The following is a 12,335-nucleotide window of genomic DNA, read 5'->3' as shown; positions in this document are numbered from 1 at the left end:
TAAAAATACAGTGGAATGAGGTCTGTTCAGAGCAGGCGTTTAAATTTAAAGGTGATGATATTAATATCTGCTGATGTAAGCTTTTTCAGTCACAGACACATTAATTGATCTTCGCAGCCCACATTTTAATGCTAAGGTTACTCTGCCGTGTTTCTGCCCAAAGACAATGGCAGTACAATGCATTTCTACTCAAGGTCAAACAGTGATGATGTGACTATGCTTGGATTCAAACCTTGAGGGGCTACTGGCTTAGTCCTATGCTGTCAGCAGTAGGTTACAGTGCCTTGGGGGTGTTGACCTCCCTGCCCCTACCTTCATCAGCAACCCCCAAAAATGTTCCCAAGTGCTGCAGGATTGTGTCCTGCAGATGGCATTGGGGTACATACTTATTAGTGTTTAAAATGATGTACATGACCAGTAAGGTGGTGCATAGAAGAAATATAAAATAATAATAAAAAAAAATGTATTTAAAATATATTGAAAATGTACAGTCCCCCAGGAGTTTAATGCCCAGCAGTGGAGCCACACACGGCTGAAATCAAGTACTAGATCAGAACACTGAACAGTGTTTTTGAACATTACATTTTATTTCAGTCATTTTTTAAAAAACATACATTCCTATAGGAAATTATATTTAGTGTACAAATGTAATACATGAACATATGTTACAAATTTATTTTTTTTAAAAAAATACTTAACGTAACACCACTGAGAGAACAAAGATAATTATTTTAGCTTTCTCAGAACTCAGTTAGTTATGGATGGGGCATTGTTTTTTTTTTTACTGTTCCACAGTTGCTTCGTTACCAAATAAATTAAACCGTAAATTCCTCAATGGTTATTACTGGGCTGTAGTGTGAAGACAGTGTTACAACAAGATCAATTTTTGTAAGGTGATATCTACATTGGGCATCTGCTACACAATTTAAGTCATGCATTATAGGGGTTAAACGGCCAGTGGACAGACAATTGAATTAATTACATACCCGCTTTGGTCACCACTAAGGAACCCGGCAATAGCTGTAGGCAGTTCAGACTTGATGATAAACAGGTACGAAGACATGGCTGTGGATAATAAGTAGACCAAAATTAAATCATTTTTCTATTTCTTCAGTTTAACGTAATTTCAAACTATTGTTGACCTTTACTCCATAATACTCGGTCAGCAAATTTAAAAACGACTGTATGCTTGATTTATTGAATTGCAGACATTTGTTGATCACTTCAAACCCATTAGTAATGCTTCCAATTTGAGCTGCAAAACGCAGTCCTAATCCAGGTATTTCTTGCTATGGCAACCAGAATATTTTTTCCCCCCAACTCTGTAATCTGATCTCCTCTAGCTTTTCATTAAAATCCTGTGAATTATGCACAAGAAAGAAAGAAAGAACAAACAAAAGAAAAAGAAAGAGAGAAAGAAAGAAAGAAAGAAAGAAAGAAAGAAAGAAAGAAAGAAAGAATAAGAAAGAAAGGCTAGGTATAAGGCATTCGCAATACATGAGTAAGCCTTCGAACGTAATAAATGAGGCCTGTTGCCAATGCCGACAAAAAAAACACATTAATGTAAACTGACTTCTACCTACAGCATGGCTAAATTAAAACCAGTTGCTAGGTCAGTAAATGAGGAAATATTCACTTCTTTGTACTTAAAGTCCCAGGGTTTCCGAAGTGGAATTGCACAGCTGTGTCGTGCCCTGGCTCATTGCAGTTACAGCCTGCAGGCTTCATTTACTGGTCACTGAAATCCCTCAGGCTGTAATTGTTTTCATTTCAAATTTCTTCTAATTCACTCCTAAACTTGGTCTTAAAGTAAAATGTATTATAGTATTTCATATTTCTAGTACTCTATTCTGTTTATATTCTGAAAATTAGAAAAGTAAAACAGAAACCTGCAACAATGTGCCCTTTTATTTAAAAAAAACAACATATTTTTCTGTCATCACATTAATCAAACTGTAACTATGCTGACCTCTACCTTGTGTTAGTAAGACAAGGCATTCCGTTTGGAGCGCATGCCAAAGTTTTTGCTAGACAGAATAGCTATATTTGTTATTAGTATTATTTAGTGCTTCTCTACTCCATATACTACTCAAACCATAGGCTATATGCTTTTTTTCTAAGCTTCCCAAATCAATGGTTCAGGATGTAACAGTGGCAATAACAATGCGTCTACCAGCATGCAATTCCTTGGGTAAAATTGGGGTTTTAAAAAAGAAATATATTATATGGGGATGGGTATGCTCGTAATCTAATCTGTGATTTTACCCAAGACCAAGGCAGAAACTATTAACTGCAGCCCACAGCAATTATACTACAGCAATTTTATTACATACTTATAATTGACTGTGATACACACAATACTTCCTGCTATAAAACTGTTACGGTTACAGGAATTGCACAAACAACAAAATAATTTGTTTATCAAGTTATTAAAAAAAAAATATATATATATATATTATATATATATATATATATATATATATATATATATATATATATATATATATATATATACACACATACGAAAAGTATCTAATTTTATACATTAATGTTTGCCTAATATAAAGATCAGTAAATATATGGATCTTAAACTATTTTAAGTTCATTTTTCTTAAATAAATGGGCAAGTCAATGTTAATACTCAAATTTAATTTGAAAGCTGGTTATATTAAAATTAGTCTGAGGAAATTAAATGCGGTTTATATTTCACCACATTTAAAATCTCCAGTTTGTATTATTTGGCTGTAAATACAGGTTGATGTACCGAAGACATTTCCATGCATTTCTTTACTAACTATAATGCAAACACAAACACAGCAACTCCTACTTACTGTTTTATGGCATGTCAATAATTGCATGAAAGGAGAAATAAAGAAATACATAAAAGTTACAAATACACACATATGTGCTAAATCTTAAGGTGATAAATGTGGTCTATGTCTGAGCCCCGTAAAGCATTCTCTCTCTATCTATCTGTCTATATATCTTCATGTTAACCTAATAATGTGTATCTCATTGAAGAACGGAAACTTGCTTCTCAACACCCTTAGGGTCTATACAAGCTCTTATAGGATTAATTGTCCATCCCTAGACAAGCAAATGCACCATGGGAGGAAGTGCTGTGTTTGTTCTTCAAGCCAAGTGTTTCCACTCTTTCAAAAAAAAAAAAAAAAGACGTTTGCAGGGCATCACACAAGCCTACTGTCAACATGGCTGATTTACTCTATAGGCAACACTAATTAAAGTTGATGGGCTTATCAATTTTCATCGGAGCAAATAAGTATTTACACAACACTTCCTAATTAAATCCCAGCTGAAAAGACACATTTTAAGGAATAAAAGGGTTGTTATCTCTGCAGAACTTTTATCACCGTAGGGGACCCCATCTTCTCCTTTTCATGTGTTTCAGTGCAGAGAACTAAGTGATCAAAACCCTGATAAAGGACAAAGAACTTCTCCGGGCAGCTTGTCTTTCATCCAGCTCTCAAAAAACAGCAGAACTGAGCGAAGCAGCGGGTGCACAGCAAATGTATTTATTGAAACGTTCAACCTCTGTGACCTTTTTCGGGATGCCTTTCTGATATCCGGTTACAGAGGCTTACTGGGATGATGATGTACGTGACAGCATTGCCTGTGAACAGTACTAGCAGCATCAGCCACATTCTGTTCAGTAATACAAATGTGAGAAACACATTGCATTTTTAAACAGTGGGGTTTAGCAGAAGTCTTTTGTATGATTAAAATGTTTTCTTCCAACAGATAGATGGTGATTTGATCTCTGTTAAGGAGCAACGTAACCAGCAGTTTTACTTTATCGGCAGTTACGTGAACGTTATGTTGCTTTGTATGCAAAGAAGCTACCCTCTCATAGGGGCTGCTTTGTAGAGCTTTAAGAGTTTGTGATTTTAAGAGTTAATTGTGAGGTTGTGAACAGTTGCAAACTTGGCAAAATGAAAAGAGGCCGACTGACAAGAGGAAGGAGTTTAACAAAAAAACAAACCAACTGGGGGAAAAAAGGCAGAAAAATTGCTAGAGGTTGTATTGAGCCATTGTATATCAGAAAAAGTAATTAGACTAAAACATGTGTTGTTACAAATGCAGCAGTAACATTTTCAGTGGGCAGTGTATAAAACACATTAAGTTTCGTTTAAGGGTGCTGCAGAAAGTAACTTAACACATTTAAGTTATCACCTTAGATGAATGTATCCTTAAGTGTCATACTTCAAATTACTATGCACGGTGTTTCATGCAGCCGGACGGCAGTTTGAGTTCATGTTCAATGCATAGGATGCTACAGTTTATAATCAAAAATGGCATTTAAAAAAAAAAAAGATATTCTCACAAAGAGACATCAAAATCAACACAACATTCAATTTAAATGCTCAACAGAATACCTAGAACAATCTATTATTTTATTAAGAAATGTACAAAGTAACTCACCTCCAATATTCTGAATCAGTATAGTACTTGCAACCAAAACCTACAAAAAAATTAAAATGTTTTACAGCTATCAGTTTTCATGCAATTTTGGGAACGGACCTTGATTCAATGAATACAATTATTACAAACAGACTATTTTCCTTTCTGGATTTTCAGCAAAATAAAATGTTGTAGCTCAGAGATGCAAAATACCACCTTGTCCTCCTAATATATGCATCAATGGGTAGCCCAATGGTTTTTATTTCATTTTTGATATTCAACATTTCATATTCCTGACATATGAAGGATGGTGCTGTACTGAGTAAAGCAATAAAGTTCATTAGTGTTCTGCGAACAGCAGTCACCTGCTATGAGAGAAGCAGCTGCAGCTTTACCCTCACCAGCTGCCTGTCAGTGTCCGCTCCTGCTTCTGCTGTGTTTTCTGGGTTAACTATCTGTGGCTATGTTTCTCTCCAAGGCCATAATTAAACTGGAAGAACAAATGCAAAACAGCTAATTAATTAACGGTCGATAACATTTACCTTGCCTGGTTTCTGGAAAGCACGGAGACCAAGATCTTCATAAGATGTAATGGCTGCAGGAAAAAAAAATAAAATAATAATAATTAAAGTAATTAAAGTAAGATTGCTGTTTTAACTGTGCTACTAGTTTATACACAAGGTTTATCCAAACAAACAACTGTCCATCTAGGACTTAAGGTACCTGTAAACCAGAGATTAGTACCCATCCCTTAGGCCTGTGCATCAAATTGAAAAGAAAATGTCACAAAGCCAAGTAATCACCATAAGAGGTCAGAACAAGCTCAATTGGCAGACTTGAAAGATGTTTCACTATTTGATTAACATGCACACCTAGTCTGATGTATGGAGATTGGGGTTCCCTTCAGGACAGATTAAGGTGACATTGGCAGATCACTGTGGGGTGGGGGTGGGGGTGGGGGTGGGGGTGGGGGGCTGGCAATGAGCCTGTCTTCCTGTCTATATACTACCTGTCCCATGCAGAGACCGATGAGATTGGCATCCGTTCATTCCCCACAAGCACCCAATCCAAAACCAAATGCAGTTTGTATTTTACCAAAAACGTACAGTCCAACATCAACATTATAAAAACAAAAAAGAAAGCAGTCTACGCATATTTATTTTAAACAATCTGCACAGATTGCTTTTAGTAAAACTACAGCTTTTCTATCCAGGCACACTGACTTATTTTTCGAATAATTACATCCAAAAACACTGTCTGTTACAAAAAACATATGAAATACTAGGTTTTGAAAAGCAAACGCAGACCACGTGCAAACGGTTCAAGTCTTATTTAAGAAACAATGAGGGTCTCTGAAGAATGTAGTCAAAACCATGATTAGTAATTGAAAGAAGCATTATTTATTCTATTTTAGAGCAACACATTTTATTTTTTTCTGCCAACTAAATGTTTTTCTTTTCATTTTCATATTATTAGTAATGATTAAGCACCTTAAACTGAGAAGTTATTTTGTCAAACACAGAACATATGACTAATGCTAAACTAATTAATGCATTATATATATATATATATATACACACACATAAGGCTGCAAAAATATATCATATTTTGTGCCAAACATTAAGAAATCATGTTTAAAAAAAGGATTGGAAGGACTCCATTCTACTGCAGTAATAATATTATAATATAAAAAAAAAAATACTATATTTAGAATTATATTTAGAGACAAGTACAGCTGTTTTGTATTTTTTTTTTATTCAAATAAACCTCTTGTCAAAGCCAATGTTCAGAATAAAGCTAAGTGCCTTCTACAGTATAACTAACAGGGCTAACAGAAACTCACAACAACAGTGAACTTTCATTTAGCATCATGAATAAAGTACAAAAAAAAAAATTCTAATAATATAATAGAAAACAACCTTCAAGTTAAAAAGTCAACTTAAAAGGTCTGACATTGTATTTTTATTACAACGTGTTATACAGGATTTTTTTTTTTTTAAAACACAACCCACATGCCTGTTTTAAATAACCAATATTTAATCGTTATTATTTTATTATTTTATATTATCTTTTTTTTTTTCTTTTCTTAAAGCTCTTTGTGGAAGTGATTCTAAAAATATGTTTATTTTTCATTCAAAATGAATACTTTGTTTAAGTGCTGTAATATACAGTTACAAGGCATTAGCTCAGGTTCCAGCCTTTCCGATAACCTGTCACACTTGATGCTTTGCTGTTTCTATTTTGAGTAAGAAAACAAGAACGATGGAGCTTTATACCCTAGATACACAGATCTGATATCCTCTGCAGTTTACCCAAACCTCTCTCATTTAATTTTCAAGATCCTAATCCTTGTCCTATACAGGGTCATTTAATCATACAAGTACTTGGTGTTATTTTATAAAAAAAATATATAAAAAAAAAACAACGTAAGAACAGTTTGAGAACAAAAGGAGTTTGTTCATTCGATCAGGAATCTAATTGTTGTTTTAAATGCTACTACTTCACCTGGAAGGCTATTCCATGCACTTGTAACTCTGTGTAAAGGTTTTTCAGATCTTTAACTGCAGTTTTTTTTTCCCTTTTTCCTATTTTATTTATTTTGTGCTCTTGTAATCTTTATAGTATATGCAATTCATTTGTAGCACTTACCGGTTTGGTCACACATTTTCAGAAGTAGATGTATGGAATATGATGCAAGGCTGGCAACTATTATAAGCAAGATACTGCAAAAAAAGATAACATTCAAATTATCCGTTGTTTTTCAAGTCCAAAGTCAGACGACTTAATGGGGTTTAATTAAAGGAAAAATTTAGCCTGTATAACTTTTCTTTCTGCCCTGTAATAGGGAACACAATACAAAAAACATAAAGCAATTTGCAGACCCGGTTTGGAAAAGACTGTGGATATGCTCTGACTTTGGTCTTTTTTTGTTTTAAATCTAGCTCTGATGTCATATGACCCTTCAACTTTATTTTCTTTCTATTCAAATTCTGCAAGACTAAGAATGAACATTTAATATGTTGTTATTTAAAGTCAAATCAACTTCTATGAATGAGGTGACTAACAGAAAGTCCACTCAACCATTTTTTTTTTAATCATTTAATCAGATTTATGAGATTAAGTAAGTGACATGCCTGGAGCAGTTATTATGAAAACCATACCGGCACATTACTGTTATACAGCATAGGGTGTGGACCATGGAACCTTAGCCAGATGATGTCATTGTCACAAGAAAATTAATTGAGTCCATACTGAAAGCTTTTCATGAACAACAGGCACAATTCTCCTGATATTCTTTTGGCATATCATGTATCCTTTATTGTTAAAAGCAACAGTGTGATTCCATTACAATCTTCGGAATTCTTGAGTGTGTTTTTTATTTATTTTTGGTGGACCATAATATGGCACAGACAGGCTTTCATTTCAATACTTTTATAAATTTGACATAACATGTTAAACTGGCCTGCCGCAACAGTCACAATGATCTGCTGAATGACACATGAGTTGGTTGGTTTATGTCTGGAAATGTTATCGACTGCAGCATTTATTTATTTTTTTTCAATCTGAACAGGAACTGCCAATTGTGCATAACAGGTTTGTGAAGTATTACAGCCCGCAAGGAATGGGGTCTGGATCAGCAGACCCATTTCACTTGAGACCCCAGAGCTACTTTGCACCATGACTGAAATACAGTAGCTGGAGTTGTCACAGATGTATGGACACTAAGCATAAATGAAAGTGAAATAATTAAATGCTGATTGCTAAATTGCTGCATCTAATTTCCAGTGGGATTTTTTTTTTTTTTAATCCATACAACGTTTCACAAAGAATGGGATTTTAAAAAAATGCTACATTTGTACTTTACTTTTTGTAGTGAGTACAGGAGTCTCAGTTTAATCATGAAACAAATACTTGATGAGTTACTTTTAGACAGCAAAAAAAAAGCTAATTTAAATTAATTTTGCCCACATTTGGGTGAAATATATCAATATTTACAGAGCTGCAGCTTACCAGCATTTACAGTTAGTGCTGCAGCCTACCACAGAGTGGAATGGGTTACCTAGTCATGTTGTTGAGATCAATCAATTACTAGGAACTGGACGAGTGAAGATAGGCCGAATGACCTCCTCTTGTTCGTAAATTTTCTTAAGTTCTTATGATGATTTAATTTGGGAAGATTCTGAGCGGAGGAAAATAAGCCTAAATACTATACATGGAAATCTTCTTAAATGATTACACTGGATCTGCTGTCAGTCAATGTAAACTTGGTTAAGGCTAAACTAGTCAGATTTAACAATTATAGCAGCCAGAAGCACCATGCCCAACAAGCGATTACTGGCCTTAGAAGGACTTCAGGCAGCTTCACTCGAATATACAGGATAAAAAAGTTGACAAAAGAAATGTGTACTGTATTTGAAAAACAAACTGAACAAAGCCTTCAGTCAAAACTTTAATTTCCTCTGTCATTACAAAACCATTTCATAGTTTAAACAACTCTGTGTCAAATGCATTAAAAAAAATCTCTCTTTCCCTCTCTCTCACCAAAATCCTATGATCCCAGTGCTGGCCATGGCATACGCTAACCCCAGGATTCCACTTCCCATGATGGCATTCATCAAATTAAACACAGAGGAGCCAAATGAGGCCCCTGGGGATCCCTGGGTCAGGTTTCTCTGCAAAAAAGTAGGAAATGGTATTATACAGATATTTAAAAACCAGGACTACAAAATAAAAAGCATCAACTAGCTAGAAAAGCTGGGGTTATTTGTTTGGCTGTATGCAACACTAAAGGCCTATTTAGACCTGATTAAAATAGATACAATAAACAAACATATATATATATATATATATATATATATATATATATATATATATATATATATATATATATATACTGCTTCATAATTTGCAGATCTATATAAGACTTTTTGGTTCACGTCCATTTAATGTGGATGAAAATAGCAGCAGAATGTGCTATGTGAAAATGGCCTCATTTATCCCAGGTGATCCTATACCAAGAACAAAACTAAAATACCTGAGCTTGATCCCGAGTTGTACTTGCATGAAGTTTGCAAAAATCAATTGAAGCCTTTTACAGGTTTATTGTAGGTAAGGCATCTTTTCTCATTTTCTTAATTAAAAAGTGGCAAGCAATCTCCAACGCCTCTCTGTTTAAACCCCCCAGGAGCCAATTTTAACAAGAGGACAATATCAATTTACATACGGTTTATGCAGTGAAGCTTTTCTTAATACCCTTCTAAATATCAACATCGTATATCAGTAGGAACCATCTTCCCTGGGCATGGAAGGACGATTATTTTTTGTTTTGTTTTCATGGAAAACATCCTGGATATAAAGACCATCTGTCTAAAGAGGACACATTCACGCTGTACACAGGTAACTGTACATTTATGTTTGATTTAAAAAAGTGATCCGATACTTATTTCATAATGAACCCTTCTTGAAACTTCTAATCGGTTCAAAGAAAAGTCAAACCTCATAAGGGAAAAAGGAAGTACGTTATTAAGCTTAATCTAAAAATACAGCACTGGAATGTAACACCAGAAGGTGACACAACAGTTTGATTAGTTAAGAAAAAGGTCAGAAGTTGTACATTCATAACAGCACTCATATTGCATATTTAAAAATTGATTTAAAAAAAAAAATAACAGCAGCGATAAGATACCTTATAAGAAGTGTGTGATTTGTGGTTACTTGTAATATCCTTTCCTCGGTGTGGTTTATGACAACATGTTGTTACATTTCAAATACTATTTAAGGAGTTCTCATTGTATCTTTTGGAGTTCTGTGCTCCAAAGAATCAATTTCAGAATAAAGGGCTAAAGTGTTAATAAATCTGAGTATAACTGCATCTTCCAGGAAATAAGATTACCTGGAACAGAAGAGTAATGTTCTTGCTAAAAGCTATATAATTTCCTTCTGCAAAGATGTTACAGCTCTTCTGCTGCTGGCATAACTCCAATTTGCTTAACTGTTCAGCAACCATAAAAATAGGATTTGTAACTGCATTCGCATGCACCATGTTATTTGCTATGCAAAATCGATAATTACCTTAATACATCCTGCAGCCCTTTTAAAAAATGTATTTGTCTTCATGAATACCTTTGGAATTATTTTCTTTAGCTAGGTACTATTTATTTCAACAGATAATTCTTAAACATGGGTTTTATACTCTTCCATGAGCATCTTTTATGATTTTGTTTTTCATTTTATGTACATGAAAAACACACAAAAATTGCACCGATAAGTGTACTGTACTGCTCAAGTTCAGGAAAATAATGTCACACTACTGTAGAATTCATTACAGTAAAATGCATTTGGTGAAATTTAACTTCAGAAACTGTCTGCGTCATGTTCATGGCATTAATTTAATTTCCTGCAGGAAGAGCATGTCAGAGGTGTCAGCAGAGTGAGAACATACTTCTTGGCAGGCTTTGCCGCTGCCTTTGTATGGGCCACATGAAAAATAGACCATGGGTGCACATTAAAACTAATGCAGCCATGAACATGTTTAGTGACAGGCAGAATCACAGTAAATACTGAAGCAGTGTACCCATTTTAAAGACTACATCTCAAATAGAATAATCTCTATCATTGATACCGCAAAATCAAAATAATGTTCCTGCTAATTTTAATGTAGAAATATGAAGTCTGGATCTTAAATGGTTCCTAGAGATTTGGCCTGAGAGTCAATATAAAATTTGTGGCAATATGGTTATTTTTTATGAGACCATAATGAAACTCGGTCAAAAGAATATGACTGTATACACAGCCTGTAATATAGCTAGTAGTAATAACAATGTAGCAGTGAAAGGATTTTATTTATGTTTTATTTTATTTTTTTTGACCATTACACAATTTCACTGGGAATCCAAGATTACAGCTGTGTAACAAATACCAGCATGAAGACATAATCTCAAATGCACTTTGTGTTTGCAAACCCTTCTATCACCAAGGGGGTAAAGGTCATAGGCAGAGATGGTGAAGGGGATAGGCAAGCGCCCAGCGTCCAAAAGAAACAAACAAACAAAACAATGCGACTTATTTACTGAGCTTTTGTTTAAGTGCAAAGTTCACAGCTTGATTTTATAAATGTCATATTAAACATAGGTTTCTTTCCTTTTCCTGTAAGAGTTTCTTTTAGAAAGGATGAAAACTGCACTGGACCCAGTTTTGAAGCACTCTCCCACCTTACCAAAGAGTCACAAATAAAAGTCATATGACAAAGGGGACCAACCCCACAGTTCAGGTTAAATTACAATTAAATGCATGCTTAAATGCTTTAGAAAATGCTTGGTTTCACAGACCCCAATTACCACTTAATTTGTCGTCCTTACCGTTAGTCTGAGATTAGAGCTAATCGGGCTAAAGTTAATTACATTGTCATACAAAATGAAAACATAAAACTCCTGGGCAAAACAAGAGTCAAACTCAAAAGGTGTGATTGATTGTCGTATTACTAATACTAATATAGTATTATTAATATAGTAATATAGTACTAATATAGTAATAAGGAATTGGGACTACTACTACATAGGTCACAAGATCAGAGGAGTTGATGCTAAAGGCGTTAACTAATTCAACTAATTAATAATTACAAACTTACATTCGCGAGCAGAGGCGCCGATTCGGTAACATCATGTCCCTGAATACTAGTTCTGTCTGGCTGCGCACTGTTTATACCCTCGTAGTCATTCATTGTCCTGTAGTTTACAAATACAAACTACACAATTACACAGAAAACACACATTACAAATACCAGCTCCCTACAACGTTAAGTCTAAGTAATATGGGAAGCCTAATACGGCTGAACTACTAGCTAGAGTACTTCCACATATCTCAACTCAACCGGCACTTCTTTTTTTTTTCGCTCAGCTCAGCTGCTTGCGCTGCGT

The 12,335-nt window shown here is 34.6% G+C and overlaps 1 protein-coding gene across 1 annotated transcript in view; it reads right to left on the bottom strand.

The window, feature by feature from the left end:
• LOC117424348 (probable sodium-coupled neutral amino acid transporter 6) overlaps positions 1 to 12,335 on the bottom strand; it is a 24,306-nt gene extending 11,971 nt beyond the window's left edge. The window contains exons 1-6 of the mRNA XM_058991941.1: positions 12,047 to 12,335; positions 8,962 to 9,092; positions 7,069 to 7,142; positions 4,962 to 5,014; positions 4,441 to 4,480; positions 987 to 1,065 (exon numbers count right to left, since the gene is read on the bottom strand). Of these exons, the coding sequence (XP_058847924.1) occupies positions 987 to 1,065; positions 4,441 to 4,480; positions 4,962 to 5,014; positions 7,069 to 7,142; positions 8,962 to 9,092; positions 12,047 to 12,139 (470 nt within the window). The 5' untranslated portion in view covers positions 12,140 to 12,335. The remainder of the gene's footprint in view (positions 1 to 986; positions 1,066 to 4,440; positions 4,481 to 4,961; positions 5,015 to 7,068; positions 7,143 to 8,961; positions 9,093 to 12,046) is intronic.

This window comes from Acipenser ruthenus, chromosome 18, assembly GCF_902713425.1.
Source record: "Acipenser ruthenus chromosome 18, fAciRut3.2 maternal haplotype, whole genome shotgun sequence".
In the NCBI taxonomy this organism is placed as follows: domain Eukaryota; kingdom Metazoa; phylum Chordata; class Actinopteri; order Acipenseriformes; family Acipenseridae; genus Acipenser; species Acipenser ruthenus.
The sequence above is the reverse complement of the archived record's forward strand: the minus strand, read 5'-3'. Positions and strand labels throughout refer to the sequence as shown.